The 26,076-nt window shown below is 31.3% G+C and overlaps 1 protein-coding gene across 2 annotated transcripts in view; it reads left to right on the forward strand.

The window, feature by feature from the left end:
• Nucleotides 1-26,076, forward strand: part of LOC112689101 (sodium-dependent nutrient amino acid transporter 1) — a 76,500-nt gene that overhangs the window by 6,279 nt on the left and 44,145 nt on the right. The window contains exons 1-2 of one of the 2 annotated variants that reach the window (XM_025562623.1): nucleotides 420-613; nucleotides 17,806-18,555. In XM_025562623.1, the coding sequence (XP_025418408.1) occupies nucleotides 590-613; nucleotides 17,806-18,555 (774 nt within the window). In that variant the 5' untranslated portion in view covers nucleotides 420-589. Of the gene's footprint in view, nucleotides 1-419; nucleotides 614-17,805; nucleotides 18,556-26,076 lie in introns of those variants that run through there. The other variant, XM_025562622.1, reaches the window with a different exon arrangement.

Here is a 26,076-nt window from a genome sequence, read left to right on the forward strand (position 1 = left end):
TTTTTTTTTTTTTTTTTTTTCGTCCACAAAACATTCGTTCGCATCGCCTACCGGGTGTACGGTAACACGCAATCGATCCCGGGTGATGATGATGGTAAAACGATCGGGCGTCGGAGAGCGACCGGGCGACGTTCCGTCGCGGCTGACGCCATGTCGACCGCGGTTAGTCGCAGCGGCACACGCAGCCGACGGCGGACATGCCGTCCGTAGCGCGTCGCTTTCGAGCGAGAGCCGCGTCCCGTGCGACGTTCCGGGGGAGGAGGAGCGGAGAGGGGTTGGCCGTTGCGGCGCGCAGGTGTTGCTGCCGATCGCGGGCCGCAGTCGCAAACCGACCGTCCGTACGCCGCCGTCGCCGTGAACAAGAACGCGCGAGTGCATCAGTGACGCGAACCCCCCCCCCCACCCACCCACCCATCACCGCGTCGTGGTCGTGTTCGGCCGGATCGAGTGGCCGGTGTGGTGCCGTATTGTTAATATTCGAAACGTTTTATCCGGTTCGCGTCCTCTCCGCCGGACCCGAGTACCGGCTCCGCGCATGGGTTAAACACCGTGTACAGGCCGCCGAGGCAGCGCCACCGAGGGAACCGCCATGCTGACCGGTCTGCCGAAAAGAGTAAGTCCGACGACCAGTTTGCTCACGTACTCGACGACGTTTTTGCGTTTCACCGAATTTCCTCGTCGTACGCGACTCGTCCAACTGCAATCCGACTGGATTGACACGAGCGACGCGACACCCGGGCGGTTCGCGCGATAAAACTTCAAAAGGCTGTTTTCAGAGCCCGTTCGACCGCCGTACTCCCAACAGCATTCCGATAAATGCTGACCTACGGTCTCGTTGGAATGTATGATATAAAATATCGCTGTATTATATTTTAATAGTAATAAAAAAAAAATCCAACCGGCGTTTCAAGTCCTATTTCAGCACAACTGGCCGTTAAAATAAATCTTAAACTCGGCATAGGTATACATTATTAAAATGTGAATCACGATATAATCTTTGAAAAATAAGTAGTATTCATGTCACACTCACGGAAAACAAATTCGTTTTACACTATTCGACGGTTTGTCAGTGATTTACTAAATATAAACAAAAATATCTAGTACATGACGATAGCGAACGGTCTGTTGAATATATTAGAATTATTAAAACGAACTATAGCATCATACGTTTTTACTCATACGACTTTTAACGATCTATGTTTCAATAAAAATTACAAAATTTGATAATCATTTCGTAGAAGATGTGTAATTTGTAAAACACTAAATCAGAATAATAATATGTAAACATGCCCTTCAAAAACCCTAATAAATTAATCATTAACTAATCAGACTTCATACGAAACAAACGCAGACGTTATTTTATTCTATGTCTTTTTATGTGACATATGCATCTGTATTTAGCATGACGCCTTCGTTTTGTCCATTGCCGAATCAGTCGGACCAGGATATACTTTTCGACTCGTGGAAAACATATTAACATTATATTGCCCTCCTCCTCCCAAATGAACTTGAAGTTTGTTGACTATTTTTATTCCTCGATAGCCAGTGCTTGACTTGGGAGGGGTCGCAGAGGGATGGAGTACCCCAACTAATTTTCAGAAATTTTAGTATCCCCCTACTATTTTTATGTTATATTTATAACGCTCAACAAATTTTAGGGACAGGGGAGTATTTAGGAGGAGGGGTGATTTGGGTGTTATAACACCCCTCATCGATCGTATTTTATGGTATTTTACCAAATCGCAAATTTACAGTCAAGGCCGTAACTGGAAAAAAAATTCGAGGAGGGGTCAAACAACATTATTCAATACAATTTATAGTTAATAAACTATATTCACCGCTAAAATGTTTCTACTTTTGAAAATTTCGAGGAGTCCGGATCCCTGGACCCCCCCCCCCCAGTTACGGCCTACACAAGTATTGGTCTATTAAATCTTAAAACACCCTCATTAAATGAATCCTGGATACACCACTGCTTGGGGATGCTATTTTTTTTAAAGTAAACAGAGTCCCTCTTCTTTAATTTAGCCAAGTCAAGCACTGTCGATAGCTACTCGTATTACTCGTAACTGCAACATTTTGATGATTTTATCATACCGAATGAATAAATAAATGTGTATGGATACGCGTGTAATTTTGTGTATTATGCTAGTTAGTGTATATTTATTATTTTTATCACACACATAATATAATATTATATTGTAATACGATCCATATTAGTCTAATCGATGTAGTGCATTTTTTAACTAGTTAACTAGGCGACACAAATGTCGTCCAGTGATTATACTCTGTCGACAATATTTTGAAAGATTGGGCGAAATAATGCGAAACAAACATGTAATACTATAATCGTACTATGGTATTACGTTGACTATTTTGAGAAAAACATTTTTTGTCACCCTATGAAAATTCCTTATAAAATGCACTGAACCAATGTACTACTTTCCAAATGACGTATGTAAGGCAAGGATTCCCGATACTGTCCTACTTTCCGTAGATCTATCGACATTGATCTTGGTCGCTCGAGTTACCGGTTAAAATAACTTTTTAAGTCATATGAACTGAAAAAATTTCACTTAGGTATCTCATTACAGAAGGAAAATTTAATAAATTGAAATCCTGCATGTAGGTACTGAAAGTATATTCCAATGTCTTTAAAATCTATCATATTTTAGAAGATAAAGGTGAATTTTTTAATTTACGTCTTTTGTTTGTTGTAAAATATTGGTAATTTTCTTCAATAATTGGAATCATGATCAAATTTTAAACTTATTTTGCATTTTTTAGTGATTTTGGACGTTTAGGCATTATTGTATTGGCTACGTAACGTTTTTAAGCATTTAATTTTCAAATCAAGATCTTTTTAAGCGCTTTTCTTTTTTTTAATATTGGAATGCATTACTCGATGTTTTATTGACTGTCAGCCATTTTCGTCACACGAGTTAATATATTTAATGTGTGAAAAAAAATCCGTGGTTCCTAAAACTTTGTTACGTTTTATTTGCGATTTGTTCGTAGAAAAATATTTGTACGCTCTTAAGTGGTGAGTTAGCTGAAATATATACTAAAAAATAATTATATCTTACTGTATATACACCATGCTGCTTACAATTCACATAGGGTCAGTATCGGTTTTTCGTAACGCGTTTCCCACTGGAACACTAAGTCATTGATAAACTATAGTAATCGTGTGATACTTATGAAGTAAGCCCGATGACAACGAGACTCAAGGCTATATTATATGTAGATTTAAAGGAAGGCCAAGGAGTATTGAATTCCCTTACATTTCTATAATATTCTACACATCTATGTATATGAATTGGAAATAATTTTACACTAAAACGTGCGTAAGTAAAAATATATCCCTAAGTTGGACAAGGCATATTAAGTTTTTCAATTTAATAATCAGATTGTTCATTATATGCGAATAATTTATTAATTACACTATTTTGTTGTTCGATTTTAGATAATAATAATTTTTATGTTTTTTTAAAATATTAAGATCCCTTCTAATTTGTTTTTGTCACATTCCTAGCTGCCAGAATACTAAAAATGTAATGCTAAGTACTAGTATGATAGTATCATGTAAAGGAATTTATAATTCAAGTATGCGATTCTGCTATACGTATACATAACTAAGTTTTTATATTTTTCTGTTTACTATTTTCTGGTCGTAGGTCTTGATACCGTTGATTTGATCAAGGTGAAAGATACAGATGACGAGTGGAACTTAAGTTCAAACGTATAATATTAATTAATTATTTATTTTATAATTATTTAGATTATAAGACATGTTTCTGTCATCACCTAATACATTGATTGTCAAAATATCAAGTGTTGTAACTCACAAAAAAATAATTTTAAAGACTCTTTAAACATGTAATTTACTAACATAATAATTTTTCATCGTAGTATCACAGAAAATACTGTGATACCTGAAGAATCAATTATTTCAAGAATTGAAAGTTTGTAATAGTTATTTATATCGTTAATTTAATTTAATTTAGTTAGAATCCCATTTTCGACCAAAATGAAGATTACGACAGTTGGCCTTTTGACCATAGACATTATGACATTGTTTTTAGATTTGTTTTACTAGTCGTTAATTGATGTTGTAAACCAGACACCGTCTCATAATTGTTTCTTATCATATTGTCTTATGTCTTGTTGATTTGAAATATATTTTTATCATTCTGTGTAATAGTTGCGATTTTATTTTTTATCTTTGCACTTTTATACTTATTCAATTTTCTCAATGTATTTTATAAAATTGATTTTTCCTTGCAGTGAACCAACTGTGATTAACCACCGACCTAGGGAAGTAAAATTTGCATTTACTTTGCAAACCTCGATTACTTTAAATTATTAGATACGCAACTGAATCGGTAATTCTTTAAAAAATACATGCTATATACTGTTATAATTAATTTCAAATGCGATAATTTAAATAGTACAGTGTTGTTGTATACATATTTATACCTGTACAATAATCTATTGGATAATTAGTTGCGTGACTTCGACATTCGGTGGGTGTGTTGACCATATTGGTACAGAACAGTTACTTTTTATATAAATAATAATGTATAGGTTTATTATAATTTCAAAAAATGTGAGATAAATATAATAGAAAATAACATTATAATACAATATCAATGTGACGAATTTTCTGCTGTACTTTCAACGAAATAAATCGTAATAAAAATGTTGAAAATAATTGTTGAACTGATACAGAAGAAAAACTATTACTGCAAGTGATATTTGCTAATTTCACAGTATAATAATATTTCGTATCTGTTTTTGTACCACTAAAAGAGTAGAAAAACCTAAGAATTATTAATTTCAAGTACGACATATTTCACTATGATGATGTTATTGAAATAATCATCTGGTAGTGTGACCTAATAAAATAAATAGGTATATGTTTTTTTTTTTTTTTTTTAATTAAACATTGAACGTGTACTGTCATGTATAAATACAGAGCGTTTAGAATAACAATTGAAAGATTATAATATCATATTGCATATGAGATGAAGCTAATAACATTATTTTAACTATTATCACATCATTCTTTTTCATTAGTCTTTGAAAATGTTTAACTTGCCTTAAAAATTCGTGGGAATTGACATAAATCGGTTGGATTTATTTTTACCGTAGTTTTTTCGTTACCCATTATACGAAAAGTATAAAAACTCTAAATTATGTTTTTTTAGTTCGACCGAAATTATGAAAAATACTTTTTTTCCCACAAATTTCTTACCACTTCTACTGTGTTGTCCTACGCTCATTAACTGACTACTATGCAATTAAGGTTAGAACGTGGTACCTAGATTGATGAAAGATATTAATTTCAAAACAATTTTGCAATTATAGCATGTTTGTTGGATTGTTGACTGTAATAATTAGATGTAATCGCTATAAACATAATTTGTTTGACAAATTTTAATATTATTATCTTTCTTCGTGATGGATGTTTGCATTTTTTTTTAATTATTAGCTAGATTATTATCATTTGAACGTACTAAATTTTCACCTGAATACAAAAGTAAGGCGATACCAAAAATATATTTAATTTATACTTTATTACACATGTGTTTATTTTGTTTGACAACTGACGTACGTATATTGTATTACTATGTACATTAGGAAAATAATTCAGTCGTACCTTATGAAAATACGAGTAACAATACATATTCAACTTGCATTAACACTACGAAAATCATCGGTGTTTGGCTATTTATAATATAGCGACGACAAGCATTTTATATTCATGTTTGTTTTTTTATTATTTTGTACTTTATTTTTATCTTAGGTTGAATATTAATTAATTATTATCTAAATAAAAAGTGTTATAAGTATGATCAAATTTATCGTAACCATCATACGTTATAGTTGCCCTTGACTTTGTAACAATGAGAATAATACTGTTATTGTCAATTCGGGTATTCAACCTTCAATAAACTTTTTTTCATAATACCATATTAACACACTTTGTTTCTATGATGAATTATCAAAGAGTGTTTTCCTTTACAGGTTCATCTAATTTTAATTATTTTCTTTTAATTTCTTTGTTAATTATTGGCTATTTGAATTGTTGTATTTGAATTGGAAAATATATTATTACACAACAATATACCACAATTTATTACTTTATTATATTTTTCATTATTAGTCAATTCGTAACTGTTTGTGTAGTATATTTTTTTCAAAACTTTTCTAATTATTTTCGAACGATCGAAAGATCGAATAATAAATATTCGAATAATTTTGTCTTAAAATGATTCACATGATATGTGTTGTAAATGCTTGATGTAGTCTTATGTTATATGTATAATAATAATTCAATGATTCATGATATTTTTTTCTGTATTCATGTTGATTCTCCGTTTTATTGTTTTGTAAAAATACGTTCTTGTGTTTTCCTAAATTGTTTTTATTAGTGCTAATATTGTTTTGAGTGTTTTATTATTCAGAAGAATTAGGATAGATTACCATAATAGCCATTGTTTAATTGACATAAATTTAAAACTTGGTCATTATTTTTCTAAGTATTTATTTGGAACTGAGTAGAAAACCTATTGTTGTAAAGAAGAGTTGGGTATCAACTGAATATACCATTTACTCGTATAATTTATTTTGTATGTGTGATTGAAATGGTTTGCTTTATAAGTACTTTATTCTGTAATGTAAAATCGCTGAGGCGAAAAATGGTTTATGTATTGGATTTTTCAGGAATACATTTTTGACTAATGCACAAGTATTAAAAACTTCAAATAATTTTTAAATTCATATTTAAAAATTTCATATTGAATAATTATTAGTGTTCACATAGACTTTATAATATATACATCGTTAAGTCAATCAGTGGCGTATTTAAGGGGTTTAATAGGGGCATTTGCCCCCCCCCCCCACCCCGAAGCTTTCTTATTGTACTGATTAGCAGAGCTATATATTAAATTGCATTATTAAGACTATTCACCTATTACGCCTTCCCATCAAGTACAGTACCCAATTTTGTAATTACAATAGAAACCGCTTCTAACATCAATATCATGTTCTGTATTATAATTATGGATAATTAAGTAACATCTATTATCTGTAGTTACAATCATCATTATTTTGTGCTAATAGTTTATTTTTATTATACTTTATAGTTTATAGTTGATTCTGATGTTGAAGTTTCGTATTGATTAAAATGTATATGATTTTAGAATAGTTATGACGTTTTGATGTCAAAGTTAAATGTACAGATTTTGCCCTCTTCTCTGAAAAATGATCTCATATTCACCAATTAAGTCAATGGTGTCTATGAGGCTACTGATATGAAAAACTTTGAGTTAAACCTCGATCAGTAATGTACTGTTGAGTTTTTAAAATGGATTTATTAAATTTTTCAGAATCGTTATAAGTTTGAAAAATCAATATCTTTCAGGCAAGTATCTTTTTAGGAGAACTTTCGTTCCTCATAATTAAAATATTTTAATTTAATTTTATCTCTTATTATATTGTCTTTAAATCTTTGTTTATGAATTGTTTAAAGTATTATTTCACTTATGTTTCACGTAGGCTCTTGTTTTTCATTATTAATATTTAACCATAATATTGTTAATAATCTGATAAGTTTAATGCTTCATTAGTGACACGTATCAGGTGTCACTTATAATCCTGTAGATACATTGGGGTGTTTTTTGAAACATCATTGTTGTGAAAAAAGGTTTTTTTATAACCTGAATAATGTAATGATTGACTATATTAATTATTTATATTTGAGCAAACTTATAGTGCTTTGGCTTTTCTTCATTTGATTTTTAAGAATTGGTGGTTGTTTGGTTATATTCTAATTCGTTATTGTTTGATTTCTAGTTTAAAACGATTTGTTTTTATTTTTATAAACAACAGGATTTTAAATAATTTTTTGGCTTACAAATAATAGTGCTTTATTAAATACGATAATTGTTTTTTGAAGTTATCAGAAAATGAGATAAGGTAGTATTATATCAACATAATATTAACTATTTTTCTGCAAACTAAAGAAAATTTAAAAATCATGAAGCTAATGAAAATAAAAATTTCAAACATAACATTTTTTTAAAAAAAAAAACATAAATATAAAATGTGTAACTTCAAATTTTTCGAAAATAATAAAACAAAAATACATTTTTTTATTAGAACATAAAAATGTTATTAATATATAAATATTTGCAATCCTCATTTATTAAACTAACTGAATTTTATTTTCTGTATTTTCACATGAGATATCACAATGGGTATATCTTCGTGAGACACTCGGTGTATAATTATATGTATTTGTCAATCATTTTTCTGTAGTCTACCATCGTCATATTCATATTTTATTATGCTAATAGTTTTTTTTTTTTTTTTTTATTTACTTTTCCATTAATTGAACACGGATTATTAGCATAATTTGTACTCCTGATAATATTTTATATATACTACACAAAATGCATATAATTATACATGATGTGGTAAATATACTAGTCGGGCGTATTTTATGAAATAACCACTAAATTAAAAAGTGGTGTTGCATTAAAATTTTAAACTGATGATTTTGAATTAACTCATTCAATTCACTTAAATTTCTTTTCCCCTCTCACCTATTTAATATTTCCTTACCCTTCCTTTTTTTCGTTTACTCTTCAACCAAATTGTCACTATTAGGTTTAGATTATGTAGTAGGCAGCATATAATGATATGGTAAGCTGAGCTTTAGAAAAAAAAGAAAATCCTTATGGAGTGTTATAATAATTTTCAAATGTAAAACATTAAGTAGTTTAGTACTAGCACGTATCGTGTATAGGAATTTAAAGTACAGGGTGAGCTCACAATTTTTCTCTTTTATCTTTGTTGTTGTTATTTTTTAATTAAATGAGGACAATTTATTTCCACATTGTTTATGAGTTGTGACCGTTTTGAACGTAATATCATAATGCTTGATGTAATATATTACATTTGTGAATCATATTTATTGATTAGTATTTATATTTTTAAAAATTGATTGAGTTTCTTAGAGGCAGTTTCGGACAATCACGTTAGTGTTGTACATATGATTTGACAATAAATTAATGGTTATACTTAAGTATAAATATACTTTAATTGTCATGACTTTATTAATGTTATGTCATCATTAAATTAATTTAATGATTGTAGCCAATATTAAATTTGGATTTTTGTTTGACAATTATGTTGGCGAATATAATACATTATCTATAATATTATACTATGCGCAAGATAGATTAATGTATATAACTCAGGATGCGTCGTTTATTGTTCGCTCTAAATCCTTTGGGGGGAAGGGTCAATAAGTCAATATTGTTATACTCTGTCCAATAAAATTATTATCAAAATATTTACCAATATAATAGTTATCTACTGTAAGGTCATGGTACAAGGTCAGTGATCATCTTGAACCACTTGCATTGAAGTCTCTTGTAGTTCGTCATAATTATATTGTGAATTTACATATGAGTACGTACAATGTTTAAACGTTTAAAAATAAAACAATATAAACTATTAATTTTAAGTGTGTATAATTGGCATCGTATTATACACAATGTCATTATTACTATAGATTTTATTTTAAACTTGGTAATAGGTACGCTTATGGTATTTATTTAATGTTTGAATCATTGTTTTTTTCAACATTTTTTTTTCGACAATATTTATTAGAAAAAAATTCAAATAATTTCAAACCGTATGAAAATAAACTGTGGTCGGTAATCGAACGGATTATTTACCCTATATAAATTTAAAATAAAAATAATAATTAATGCTGGGCATAATATGTGGACATTGATTATTTTGGTAAATTGAAATTATTATTCTTCTTATATACATCTAATGCGATGGTTAATTTTGTTCATGAATAGGTACTAATACATCTATAAATATTGAGTTTATTTAGGCTTCTTTGAGTTGTTGATGTTTGGTTTTCAGTTTTTTTCGTTTTTTGTCGTGGATAAATGAGAACGTGAAAGACTATTAGCCCACTGCATATTTACATTATTATAAATTAAGTATTAACTAACCGGGACGTCATATAGTTAGATAAAAATTCGAAAATAAGCGTTGTCTGTTTTTCGTCTAACTACAATTTAAGAACTGATATATTATGTTTTTTTTTTAAATTATTTGAATACTACTATCATGAAGTGCTATATTTCACAAACACAGCACGTTATAATTAAGTAATTTAGACTTCATTTTTTATAATTACATTATAGTAATTCAACTACGACTGGCATTACGATTAGTATATTAGTGATAAAAATATTAAATACTATTTTTAATTTACTTTGAAAACTATGTGAGATAGAATTTTTTACATTTTTACCTAGTACTCCACAGAAATCAACTCGGGCAATATTTATAGTTTTAAATAAATTTCCATGGGAAAACTGATTTCATCCGAAGATTTAGAGGGTCATTGAAATCAGTTTTCAAAATTCTTATAATTGATACGTTCGATATAAAAACATTTACTAAATTCACCTATTTGATCGTCAGGAGTCGGACACGTCAATAGTCACGGCCGCCACATTCAATCATAACAAACGTTCAAATATGTGATATTAAATACGGTAAATAAGTGTATCACTGTATTTATAACGTGACTTTATTGTTTACCTATGTATGGATATTAATTTGTTATAACATTGCTGAAAACATTTTTTCTACAATGTACGCTATAAACTAGTAAAACAGCTATAAGGGTATTGAACAATAGTTAGTATAAATTAATAAATAATGGAAAAAAAAAACACTTATTTATGACTTATAAGGTAGTCTACCTTATTAGTCACTTTGAATGCTTATAATGCTTATATTAGTTATAACGTTTTATGATATCGAAAATATGAATTTCAACGTTCATTTGTAAATTGTATATTATATAAGGCGTTAAATTTTCTATTTAGGAATATGAGATCAGACAAATTAGTTTTCATTCTGAAAACGATTCTGAACGAAGTATAGTACATTAGATTTTCAGTAATGTTTTTGTTTTTTTTTTGCGATTAACAGATTAATTTATTTAGATAGAAGAGAGGCTAAAAAAATATAATATAATCCTATTAATTTGCTTTTAAACTATTGGATAAGTAATATTTTTTAAAATATGTTTTTTTGAACTTTCCAGTTGACTCCCATAGATTATTAAAAATATATTAGTTACTAAATTCGGCGAAAACAAAAAAACTATTAATCTTATACGCATATAATAACCAGAAATATTGTATTACGCTTAACTCTGATCAGAATGCTTTTCGATTGCTATGGTTCATCATCGGGTGGCTACTAGTTGCGTAAAAAATTACTTCCGAATTGCGGCCCGAGTTTTTTTGAGGTACATACGAATTGCGGCCCAAAATTTAAAATTAAATTAATTTATGTAAATTTAAATTTAAAAAGCTTCATTTTCCTTCATATTTATTAGATACTGCAGTTAGGTTATTTAAATATTTTGGCACTGGTAAAAACATATTTGATATTTTTTAAGGTTTAAAACTTTTTTGACATTAAAATCTGATATTAAAATGTATTGTTTTTATTAAAAAAATTCAGCACTGGTAAAAACGTATATGATATTTATTGAAGTTAAAAATGTTAGTATAATTTAGTAAAATTCTTAGGTATTATGACACTGGTAAAGACTTGTATGATGTATAAATTCAAATTTGTCAATTTGGTTTTCTTCTAACCGTTTCATAGCATTTCTAATAAATGTTTCTTTTTCTTTGATATTCATTCTGCGAGTATTTAAGTGACTGCTTAATTTTATATAGGTATCCTTCTGTACATTTTTCAGAACATCGATGAATACAAAAATATCAGGATGAACCTGTAGAACAAAGCGTTGAATTTCAAATGAAAAGCTTCACAAAATATTTTATCAGTCAAGATTAAATTATCTAGAGTTAAAAAACTCGTCTGCACCCAAAATAAATTCGGGCCGCGATTCGGATTAGACCTTTTTTCGTTGATATCTTTGGGATACAACTAATATGCAGCCTCATCATCAATGCTAATAATATTTTTAAAGACATGCATGGTGGCTTCGCCCGAATTCCTATATCTACCCTAAATCTGACTACCATTTTTGAATGCCCATTTATTTTCAAGCACTGTTCACATTTTTTGCAATTCAGTATAAAATGTATTGCAATTGTTACAAAGAGTATAATTTTACTGAATAGGCATGTACGATAATCTTTTATGTGTTAATACTAGCCACTATGGTTTTATGAAAACGATGTGTATACTTAAGTGAATTATATTGTCTTCAAATATTAAATGTTATGGAGTATAAAGTAAAAATATTCAATGTTTAATTATTGTTGTTAGTATTATTATTTGACAACAATAGAACACACCTTAGCATTGTTGTTAATGGTTGTAAGATTAAACCTAATTTTTAACATAATAATATTATTGCTGTTTATTAAAATGAATGAATGATATATGTACTTTCTCAGTACGAGAAAACATATATATTTTTTAAATGATGTATATTGTGTACTTATTTTATTACTTTAGGTATTGATTATAAAAAATAAAAAAAATAATAATAAATAAATAAATAAAAAAAATGTGTTAAAACTAAATTTAATTTAAATATAAAACTGTTACAAATTAATCAAGAGTGAAATCTATATGATTTTAGACATAGTTATTAAATACACTATTTATTTTCATACTTTTAAATTGAAATGCATAAATAATGATTACTAAATATTTGTTTAAGCAGTAGGTAGTTGACTTTTATAGAACTGAATTTAATAATGAGAGGATTTTTTAAGATGAAATAATTCATTCTTATGTTATAATTGACCTATATTAATTTATAATTTGTGCTTAACTTTTGAGTATGTTTGACCTAAAGAGTTATTTTATTAAATAATTAATTATATTAATAACAGGGATACTTTATGAACATCACATAATAATGTATTTAATAATATATGTATAATGTATACATATTGATCAGATTCGTGTTACAAATTATTGGATATTCTGTAGTACGATCTACTAATAATTTTTGAGATATGAAATTGTTATCACTATATGTACATAAAAGAATATATTATTTTTATTATTGATGGCATAAAATTACATTAGTTTTGAATAAATAATAAATATAATATAGTTTAATTAAAAATAAATAAATATTTAACACTTAATTCAAATATTTTATCCATTATTTATAAATAAATCTGTTTTTTACTGAAGTGTCAGTAAAACATTAAACATGGTTTGTTATTATTTTTTTAAATTTATATTATATATATATATATATATACAGCCCAGCATATATGGTATTTTAACAAAACAATACTTGTATAATTTTCTTTTATTTATGTATATTTTCGCATATTACTAGTTATTTGTAGTTATAAAAATCTTCTACGTAAGCAATAATTGTGAACTATCTACTTATGCGACGTACGAATTTAAGTATGAATATGTACTCATGTTTGTTTGTAGCGAGAAGGTCATCTAGATTTCAAGGTTGGCAACGTGAACATCTAGATTCTAATTATCGGGTAATAACTTTACAATTTTCTATTTCCGTATTTTCTTCTTCTCGCAGTGCATGACCATTTGAATATTTTTTACTTGAATTTTTAGCGTGTGAAATTAAAATATTATTTGTTTATATTAATATTTATAATAAATTTTAAGTATGTTTTCGTATAGCTTTTAATATATAGTTTAAATATAGTTCGTATAGTTTAAATATATTGAAAAAAAAAAGTAAAAACTTGAGACTGATCATTTTTTTTTGGTCAGCAAAATTAAAAAAAAAAAAAGCAAAGGAAAATCTTAAAAAATATATTTTTTCTTAATTTAAAACGTTTATTATGAGTTATAGATACGGTGCTGGAACAATGGGTTAGTTGTACGCAGAATAACGTAGGTGTATAAAATATTATTAATTATGAACGGGAGAAATATCGAGCAGATCTAGTTTTATAATTCATGGAGTTTATCAGCGGTAACGAAACTAGAGAAAACTTAAGTAAATTGAGTCAAATTTAGTCGGTCGAAATGTGCAATACTTTAATGTGTTACGAAGTGCAATAATGTTATATAACGTGTAAAATACGTGTGTATTATTTGCACATATTATACTATACTTGCGTACACTGAATGAAGTCTAGTACGTACGTACTGTCTGTATCGCACGTTCTAACGAATGTTTAAAATCGCGTACGAGTAAATAATACGAATCGCACGTATCGTAAGGTTTATCTCGCCTTTTATCATTGTACTCGGCTGGCTTCGGGTTTTCGGCGACCGTGTAGATTTAAAACTATTACACAATTTTGGGTTTCAGTTTTTTTTTCTCTTATCACGCGATGTTTTCCCAATGAAAAGTAAACAGGTGCACTTTTGCGTTTTTTACGCGTGCCGTTCGTTCTGGTCGTCGAAACGCGCACAAAGATACGTGTATCAAGACGGAATACAATGTTCATCATCGTGTATTTTATACATACGATTAAAAATATTACGTCCCAGGGGAGAATACAACGCGAACGCGTAACTGTACAGGATGACGGCGTAGAAATCAAAGTGCGTTTCTACTCTCGGTTACTGGGCGAAGACATTAGGTGCGGTGGCGTTGTAATGCGCGCGCGCGCCTCGGAGAGAACAATTGTTCGAACACACGTTACCAAATTTAATGCGCACAATTGTTTTGGGTTTTGAAAGTCAACGGTGTACAAGGCGGGCGCGCGCGTGTGTGTTGATGTATTAATGAGACGTATGGATAATAATTCGAACTGTGACATCAGTCACAACACTCGTAACGTTGAAAATACTCGTTAGAACCAACGAGAGACGCATGGAGTTTATACCTAGTACATAAATTTCTTATAAATAAATATTTTTCGAACTGTACATGTATAACTGGTGTACATGCACACCGAATATGTGATCTTACGTATATGTAATTTTTGTAACGACTATGTTTTCGTTTTCAACTGTCTGTATACTGTATAGATATGTTACCTATAGTGTACAATCGCAATCATTATACTCATTTATGATTTAACATTTAAAATTATTGCTCAAGCTACGAAATACACGTTACGTGTTATTATTTAAATATTTTACTGCGTACAATATTTTATTGTATTTATAAACGGCGATTTTTTGTTCATCATTATTACTATTCGTAATTATCATTATATTTATGTACGTTTCATAATTTGTGTGTATGTTTATTAAATTGAAATTTTCTGTTTGTGCGTTTTCCATGTTTAAAATTAAATATTTTTATTTTATTTAAATATTTTTAAAAACATACTAGAAATCATGAAGGGTGTTTGAAAATATGACGTAACGTTTAGTTTATTGAGATATTTAAAATTTGCTTGTACTCAGCACCATTTTATAAACTGTTTATTTTTCATAATTTTAACACATTCGAAAAGTAGATTTGGGAAAATTCTTACTAAAATTGTTTTACTTCGATGGAAAAATAATCATACATTTTCATGATTTAAATGTCGCTTTTAATCAAAACAAATTGTTTCAATCATTAAATATATTTATAAAGATAAAATATCTGCCAATAATATACACAGCGTTATTTGTTTATCATAATTGTTAAAAAAGGTTTATATAATAAGTATATATAGATTAGCGGTATGGGTTTCACATAAATATTGGAATTGCATTGAAAATACACCTTGAAAATCGAAATTTTGAATTTGAGCATTTTCCGATTGTAATAAAAACATCGCAGGGGAATCTCTTTCGAAGAGCACATGTTTAGTTAATTATCTTGTTTCAAATGTTCTCGCATTAAGTTCACCTCTGAAATATGAATATATTTGGCGCGTAATTTATTTCACCGTATATACACTCTTATTGTTTATTGTTTATCATTTTCATTTTTGAAGGTAAAAAAAAAAATACCGTTTCATATGCCTAAAACGTAGGTTGACATCATTATTTCCCATGGACAAATTTATTTTAAGTATTTGACAGACATTAAAAGACAAGACTGTATGATAGCACTTGAGCAAACATAATATATAATAATTATAATAAGGGTAGTTTCGGGAGAATTCGAGGAGCTAACCTTTCTATTGCTGTACGTTACACCTACAGTAGTATATGTAGTGTTTGAAAATTTCCTTTTAAAAAATAACTTGTTCATGTTAATTTATTAAAAAGGAATTCGCTCCGTTCCTCATTCCTAAGTAAGAAACGTTTTTCATTCCTCAATAGTTTTAAAGTTTAACTAATACAATTTGTATTTTAACGGTTTTTCTAACTTCTAACTTTGTCAATATTATCGTATGTAAGTTTATTTGAATAGAAATGTATACATTATAAAAAATAATAATATTAAAAAAAAATATTTAGGAATAAAAGAACGAAGAAAAAAAATAAATGAACGATTTTTCGAATACGTTCCTTTGCATGAAAAAAGAAATTGCGTTCCCAATAAGTTCTTGATAATTTAATAAAATTAAGTATCAAATACTGTTGTAAAATTGACCAATGTTATTATTTCCGGCCAAAAAAAAAAAAAAACCGGAAGACACAGCATGATACTCGTATTTCGCGTTGTAAAAAACAAAGATAAAAATAAATACGTTCTCTTGTTCGTACGATTTCGTACAAACCCGGCGTGTCTGGTTCTGTTTTCCGCGACTGCTCGATGCGCGCGCATTTATTGAAACCTTCACACCGAATAATCTAATCCCGACAAGCCGTTCTGATTCGTATTGTACGTCCCAGACCATTATTTTGTATCGTATTGCAGGGAATATTTTACTGTACATTTTACGGATATCCACATTCAGCGGCGTACATTCCCTAGTTCTAGTGGGGGGGGGGGGGAACAAAATTAATCGTTATCTTTTTTTTTTTTTTGGTTGCACTGTTAAATAAGATAAATAACTGCTATATTATTTTATACAACTATTTTACCAATTTAAAGTTTACTTTTACATTACACTAAATTAATAGCTATTTGTTTTTATTGAAATATAAAAACAGCATAGTTAACAAAACTTTTCAAACACCTATCAATATAATTATTTAATTATCATAATATTTGTTTAGTATATTTTAAGTTCAAAGCGTAATAATGAAACTACGAATACTACGAACTACTACACGTCATCAATAATAAAACAATTTTCTTTTTTTTTTTTGGCCCTGGGGGGGTTTGGACCTAAAACTCCCTCCCCCCATATGTACACCACTGACCACATTTCGTAAATAAACTCCATCCTTTAGCCGTATCAATATTTGAAATATATTTCACTGTCGGTCAGAAAACAAAGTTCCATAAGTTTATCATGACTAAACGTGTTTTCGAATCTCTGATTTTTTCTAACTTTAAACCTGCATCCTTCTATACTAGGGATGGGCAGCCCGCATGCCGCATCTAGCTTATGCTACAATTTCGAATGATTTCATAGCATTTTGTCGTTTATTATGTCCATCGTAATATAAAGATATTATATCCTTATCTAGTATTAAATTATTTAATATTTAAATATAATTTATATATATATATACATCAGTACCGGGATAGCTAATATAGGTTTTTTTGCTTTCTCTTCTCAGACCCGTCAGATTTTTAATTTCTGTTAGTCGGCTCTCTAGTCATTTCGAGTTGCCCATCCCTGTTCTAGACACCCGTCGGAAAATTACTTCTATACTAGGTGTCCGACCAATCTTGATTTGATGTCCATTTGGGCACGGAGAAACAACTCTCAAAATATGCCCCGTCGTGTTGTACTGTTATTGACATTGTTTTTATTTCAGATCACAAGGTCCGTGTCAAACATTTCGGCGATGCGCGGCAAGCACGAGACGGCTACTGCCGGTACGACCGCCGCATCGGAAGTGGCCAACGCCGAACTGTCGTGCTACGGCGTGTTCCGCAAACTGGAACCTGACGACGAAGAAAGAGGAGGAGGTGGTGGTGATGGTGGTTGCGGCGGCGGCGTCGTCGTCGTCGTCGACGGTCGTGTCGGTAGCGGCGGGGGAGAGTGCGTCATCGCGGGCCGCCGGCCGCCGCCTCGGTTGTCCGTGCCGCCGCCGCCGGGAACAGCGTTCAGTCCGCAAGAACCCGCGTTCGCGCACGTTACCACCGCGGCCGATGACGATCGCGACCTCGACTACGACCGCGAGCACGAACATCGCGACTGCTGCGACGGTTACTACGACGACGGCGACTTCGATCGCGGCACGTACTCGGTGTACAACCATTGCTATTGCTGCGACGCAGCCACAGGGACCGACGCGCCGTCCACCGCGACTACGACCACGACGGGCCCAACGTCCGCGGCGGACCATCGCGGTTGTTGCTGTCCGCGCGGCGACGAGTTGAGCGACTTCGGCCCCGTCGCTTGGGACTGCGACTGCGACTGTTCGGCGGTCACGGCAGGCACCACCATCACGGGCGATCTGCGAGGCGTCGGGGGCGCGGCGGCGGCCCCGTTCAGCCACACCCCCATGGGCTCGACCACCAAGCTCGTAGGGATCGACGCCAACAGTGACGACACGCCAAAGGTACGTGCCCGTGTGCCTACTACTGTACACCGTATTATGTAATATTCGGGCTCCGGGGATTGCGAAACGTACGAAACGTATCCGCCGGAAAAATGAAAACGAAAAAAATTTTGTTTATTGGTGTATAATAATAATAGAAGAAAAAAAAATGTATCTTTTTAAAAGTTTATCGTGTGAAATTCATTAATGGGAATGGGACGTAAGTTGATTGCTCATTTAGAATTTTGATCAGTACACAAGATTAATCGTGTTTCTTTAGGGTCACTGTTGTTAGATGTTATTATTTTCATCTTCGCGTATCATGATGTTAAAATGCTAATATCCATTGGAAATAATTGTGACTAATTTTTCGTTTTAAACGCCAGACGGGTTTTTTTTTAAAAAAAAGAAAATCATCATTCAATGTTGTGGTGATCCATGGGGATCTGTGGATATTTTAGACGGAGTTGGGGTATTAGCTACTTTAAAAATTTTACAGTTTATCTTATGTGTTGTACACGTTCGGTGTCCACAGTTTCAAACTATCAAATTGTGTATGCATTTATTTTCCATTTATTCAAGTATATTTTTTCAAATTTAACAAAAAATTACTTTTCCGAAAATGTTGTCCTAAAAAATCATCGCACTCAATAAATCTGTTCTTAGCATTATTTATATTGGATTAGATATGATGTGTAGTTGACTCTTTCGCGGTTGATTTCTAATTACTGTAGTTTTGTCACTTCAGTCTTATTTAGAACGATTTATGAAAAACAATACTTTGCAATTGTTTTTTTTATTTATTGATATATATATTTTACTAAAATCATTTCGTAAAGTCCGAATCCAGATTACAATTTCCCTAGAAGTATATTAGATAGAAAAAATACCCCAGCCGTAGTCAGTAAATAAATAGGTACTACGTTTTACAGAATGAAATAAAAATGTTAAAACTAATGAAAGGAAAAATAGCGTTATGGTAATATATGTTGTGGGAATGTTAATTTTGAATGTAGGGTCGACGAAGTCTGTACGACGGAACCCCTTATACTTGCTTTTATCAGTGGGTATTATGTACCTTTTTTTTGAATGTATAATATAGTATGTAATATGCAATCCAAGTAGAAACCTCGCACTTCGTTAATTGTCCTCACTCTATTATTTAGGTAGCTCTTACGAATCATATTGTCCGTATTGTAGATGATGATTATATATAATAAAGAACATTTATTTCATTCGAGAACATTACATCGTTTTGGTCTTTTAGGTTTGTTATTTACGCCATTTTATTGTGATATTTACTTCGGATATTGTGTTATATGACACTCAAAGTGAACAATAATGTATAATGCGGGTGACGTTTAACTTGTATGTTTTTCCATATATTAGTCGACGGGGGTGTGTGAAAATAGAAATGAATATAAGGTGTAACCCGTTGTTTAGGGTAATACGCTTAAAATGTCAATCAGAGTTATTATTGTTTGAATATAAATGTATAAATTCGGCAGTTTGCTGTTGATTAATGACTCGCCGATATGCATGTACAATAAGTAGTGCGAAGTGATCGCTATAATATGTTTTCGTTATTTCGAGTTTCTATTAGATATAATATTATGCCAGTTTTACCCGTTAAACGAGTCACAAATACCATACTAATAATTTATCATTACGCATTAGGCAATATACAAATCAAACGGGTGTGTGTATTGAATTAATATGTTATCGTGAATATTAATTCGTTAAACGATCAAGGTCGAACGAAGATTCGGATTTTTCGTTTACTATTGAAACCCTCTCGGAATCTCTAATTGGTACATTCTGTGTGTTGCGGTAAAAGTCAAAAGCCATAATATTCGTTACCCGCACAAGTCGTCGTGCGGAATGCGCGTGCGACATTGCCACTGGCCGGATTAAATTTAATTACTGCAATCAATGGGTTTATTTATGTTTGGCGCTCCGGTTGATTTGCTATTCTCCGTTAGAAATCAATTGCGTACCCGCAGGGTTCGAAATCCGTAACAATTGGAAAACAATAATATGTAAGCCGAGGGACATAGTATCGGAGAATATTACACATACTTCTTATATGCGCCAATGCAACATCATGATATTATTATTAATTATTAATAATTACCATTACGGTGTATTGCAATGCGTGCCGAATACTGTACCCAAGTAAATGGGCAAATCGTAAAAAGGCATTCAAAGACAATCGAAAAAGATTGCTGTACAGATAAAGAAGCTAAACTTAGCGATTGTTGCGGTATAATAATAATTGTAGAACTGCAATGTTGACATGCTATGACAACTTACACGACGCAGCGCGCGTAACAAACATTCCCAACCGTATTTCGCCTGATTATTATATTATTATGGTATGCACAGAACCCTTAACTACTATACATGTTGCGTACACGCCGGACCGGTGTCCTTGACAAGGCGAGATTTCATGGTTTGTAAAATTCCGCGGACCGTGACCCATACAAATCTATATTTTCAAACGATTTTTAGCGAAAAAATAAAAGTAATGAAAAAAAAAATGAACCAAAAGTTATTGTTATTGCTGTTATTAGTCGAGAGGAGTACATGTACCTATGTAAACGTATTTTATTTGGAAGCGTAGCAATTTTTTCGTCGCCTTGTCGATTTGCTTCCCGAAAACTCGGATCCAGTCACCAAAACGATATGTAAACACGTTACATTACCAGTTCGTTTTAAAATCATGTAATTTTTTAGGGCTGATAAAAAAGCCTTCGTGTTTCCGATGTGCAATATCTATGCAGGACTGCACTAGTAGATACCTTCGTCCTATGTACATCTATGGCCCGATAAAAAAAAAATCGCTTTTTTTACTTACCGGCCTTCCTTCCCCTCCCACGCATGTAATAAACCCATAACTCACAATTTGATATGCACGTCGTTTTGGAAATAAGCTGACCGAATACACGGACTCTGGGAAAAAAAAATTTGACAGTTTTTCGTGGGCAAAGTTTTTTTTTGCTTTTTCTCGTTTTGCTTCTTTTCTGTCCCTTGGGTATGTTTTAAACATAATCGACTTAGAAACTCAGCGTCCGATCACCCAGATTTTATTCAATTATTTAGACTCGTATTAACTGCATATTATTGTATTACTTGTATGCATTCCGTAGTACTTATGTATATACTTCGCAATACAGGTATTTTCAATGATATGTTAACGAAAAATTCGTAGTTATGTAAGACGATTGAAGAATAAGAAATATCTATGCACATTTTGTTTACTCGTTATTTATTAACAATACAAATCCAATTTACAATGTTTAGGTGATTAGGATATATTTTTTTGTCGTTTATGAATATAATACTTACATAATATTATGCGTATGATGTACACGTACTGAAAAAAGATTAACATATTTTTTTGTTTAGTATTTACTATATGGTAGATACCTATATTATAGTTATACTATACTAGTTATAGGGTTTATTTAACCATTATATGTAAATGACTTTATGGAATTTAATTTTCTAAACTTTTTTTTATGTAAACCTCAAACAGTGGGTAAACGTAGTATTATTGGAGACGTATTTATATGTATAAATATCCGGTATACGTATAATATAATCACTTAGACATGGCTAATTTTGTAACAAGAATAAAATGTTTAGAATTTAAATTCCATTGAATTTAGGTTGACAATGAATACAATAAATATTAAATTGTAGATATTGTTTAAGTAAATCGAAGTAAACACTAAATACACCTCTTTTTTTTCATTAACCATAACGATGATTATTTTTGATTTAATTTGGATTGCTCATTTATTGAAATAAATTTGATTTTTCCCCACAAAATATAGGAATATAGAGAATCTTAAATTCTGGCTTTATTATGTTAAGACCGAGATTAAGTCTGATAAATGTTTTGAATAAACGAATAATAAGAATAAATAGTTCAAACAATAAACATAATTTAACATCAATTGATCACAATTCTTAAAATTTACATTATTTAATAACATCTAAACTTCACTTTAAATTGAAAATAATTCTTTGTATATAAATATGTATACATTTATTTAATTAATTTAATTAATTTATTTATTTATTTCATATTGTACTTTAATCAATGTACCAACTTTATATGCGTTTTTTACGGTTTTAGCGTGACAGTTAATATATTAATAAAATTTATTTTGATTTATGAGAGAAGTTTTTAATCTTAGTTAAGCAACTATAATTTTGGTTGAATTTTGGTCGTGGTACGGCTATTATAGCTTAAATTGCATATCGTTAAAATTATTTGTAAACAAATTATTTGCTCTTATTATTCTTGAGCGCGAATAGTGTAAAAATTTGTTCTGTTGACAATATAACGAAATAAGGGATGTTAGTAGAACTTAAATATGTAGCACGAAATCCAATGGCATCCGTATACAGGGATAGGGAAAATTATATTTTTCATAGATTTTTCAAAAAAAAATTCTAGTTGTGTTTTAATTTATTATTTTCGAAATGATATATGCTTGGAACGTGCAGTAATGTGTGTCCTCAGATTTTTGTTTAAGGTCGACGACACTCCGAAACACGCAGACATAGGCATTTATATCGCATTCAGTTGTAACACACGTACATCATTAGATATGATTAAGTACTTGACTGAATTTGATCGAATCCACGCTTAAACGGTGATTGGTAAAATTTTACGACGTACCCAATTAAATGTCATGTAAACAGTCTTCGGGTGAATGATAATCGCGGTTAATTTCTTATTATAAATTAATCTCTGTAAATCCTACACACCCAGATCGGGATTAGGACGATAATGGTTCTTTATGAGTTTTTAGTTGCATGTGTGTAAATCCTTGCGCCCTATTATGTACACATGATATGTCTATGTGTGCTTGTGGTCATTACACGCCCTTGAAACATACTACGCACGGTTTCATTATATTATTATTATTAATATTATATAACCGACGTAAAAATTGTTATCATTTATTTTTTGTCAGAGTATACCGTAGAAAAAATTACTATTCTTTGAGCGCGACGACTTCGTATCGGTCATTGGTGTGTGACACCGTTCGGGCACGAGCCTCTCACCGTTTATTACTATTATTTTAATTATTATTAGTACTATTATTTTGTACGGTATCTGTTCCCCTTCGTCCAGGCGTATAGGTATAAGGACGTGGATATGTAGGTAACGATGATATTATATTCCGTAGGCAATTCGTAATGGTGTTCGTGTAATCGTCCGCGAGACGACGGCGACGTCGAGCCTTGGCCACTGGGTTTCCTCTCCGGTCGGAATACTTTATTATATCGTTATTACTTATATTATCATTATATTTATTATTACTGTAACAATTATTATTTTTATTATTATTATTATTATTTACCGTCAACACGTGGAGTGAATTACAATAACACGAGCTGTGTGCATACACCTCTAAGACACGAGTGGTCGCGAGGTGCACGTATATAATATTTGTACGTATATATAACATGTAGGTACGGCGATAACAATAGCGCGCCTCTGTGTGTCTACGTGCTCGTCGACCACCGACACACGAGGAAAAATGAAATATTCTCATTACGAATACTGTGTACACCTATACGCCATGACAATGTCAACGAGCGAGAACGGTGTTCTCGTTCGTCCCCGCGAGTAAGAAAAAATAAAAATTGAAAACGATGACCGAGTGATGCGGTGTGCGCGTCACAATCTCACGTTATTATTGTAGTTACGCATGCCCACCTATGCATGATATTATATCTATTTCTGATGTCCCTGTATGCTGTATTATATGTTTGTCGCTATTACTTCGAACCATTGTGTTTTTACTGAATGAAGTACAATAACGATCCTATACACAATTGGTTTGTACTGAATAATATTTGGTCGCCGGTTGCGTGGCAAAGAAGTTTTGATCGGAGTGGTCAAGGATAAGGTTCTTTGAGATGATCGCATGTTCGGTAGGAAAGCATTGTTTTAGTCTTAGGAAATTATCCAAAGGTGATTAACATTCCGTTCGCCAACAACTAAGTAAGTACGACTAATGATTAAAACTCCATTAATAATACATTTTTTTTTTTTACTGCTGGACTATTTGGAAAAAAAAAATACCATTAGCATTGATATTACTGAATTTAAATTTAGTAGTGACATTTCATAAAATATTGAAGGTTCGAGTAGTGATTTGGAAGCCCATAACTTGCTTTTCTGGATAATTGATAAACTCGTACTGATAACGTATTTAATAACCGTCCAGAAAGAGGTCATTCGTCCTAATTAATTTTATATTAACATTATTATTATGCCAGTCCAATGTTGTTTATGATATTGTATTTATGTCAGGTGCGCCTATAAATGATATATTATTGATGTGCGCGTCGCCGAGCTATTGTCTTGTTGCGATTAGACCTACTAGTCTTGTCATATGTGTAGTATTAATAGTAGATTTTGTAGCTGTCTGAGTGACCGAATAATAATGGGTTCAGTGGTTTAGAGAATTTTTATTTTCTGGGCTATCATGGAACATTTTATGAACATATATTAACATTATTATAACGTATATTTTTCGAAAAGAAAACCGATTTTCTCAATAAAGTTCTATAGGTTATTTTTTGGAACACAATTTTTTCCTCTCGTTTTTTTTTTTTTTTTTTTGTTTTTACTTAGAGTAATCAAGTAAAAGAAAAAAAAAAATGATTGACAATTACCATTTATATTTGAGTTTGAAATGAATACCGATCAATATAACATATTAGTAACAGTTGAATTAGTAGTAAGTATTAGTTGTTTGAAAACAAATTATGTTATTTCGACGGAACGAGAAAATTATTACTCGTACTATTGCAGTCGGTAATCCTTGTCGTGGAACGTGAACAGGAAAACAGTTTTTCATGACTGTGAGGAAATAGGGACTTGTTGAAATTAAATTATGGAACACTGTACATGGTTATGTTGTACTGGATCCGTGGTAATGAAAATCGAGACGTGTAGGTTAGTGGCTGATGAGTCGGCATAAACAAAATCTTAAACAATAGAGGCACTGCTGTGGCGAGTTTTTGTGTAGACAGTGTACCTACGTACGCGCGCACGGTAGTACTGTTGACCCGAGTAAACAATCGGCCGGAGGAGTCTGCGATTAAATTTCAATCAGCTACCTTTTCACGTTACATAGATATACTTAGTTGGCATCGACTACAACACGACTTTCGTTTTTTTCCATTCTTTATGATAATTATTTTTTACTTTTTTTTTCTTATTTTTCAAATTACAGTTGCTCAAGAACGATTTTTATTTTTTTAGTAAATTTATTACGCACATTTATCCCGCTGATTATTATACATGTATAAGGTCTGTAAATAGTTGGTGAAGTGCTGTAATTGCATGTGCTTTCTTTAAACGTTCGGATGTACATCGGTTTCTCGTGAAATCATATTTTGTTTTCTGTTTTGACTCCAAACGGATCGAAAAACGGTCATATTTGTGTGTCTGCGTGCGTGCGTGTGTGTGTGTGTGTGTGTGTGTGTGTGTGTGTGTGTGTGTGTGTG

Source organism: Sipha flava, unplaced genomic scaffold, assembly GCF_003268045.1.
Source record: "Sipha flava isolate LNK unplaced genomic scaffold, YSA_version1 42_pilon_pilon, whole genome shotgun sequence".
In the NCBI taxonomy this organism is placed as follows: domain Eukaryota; kingdom Metazoa; phylum Arthropoda; class Insecta; order Hemiptera; family Aphididae; genus Sipha; species Sipha flava.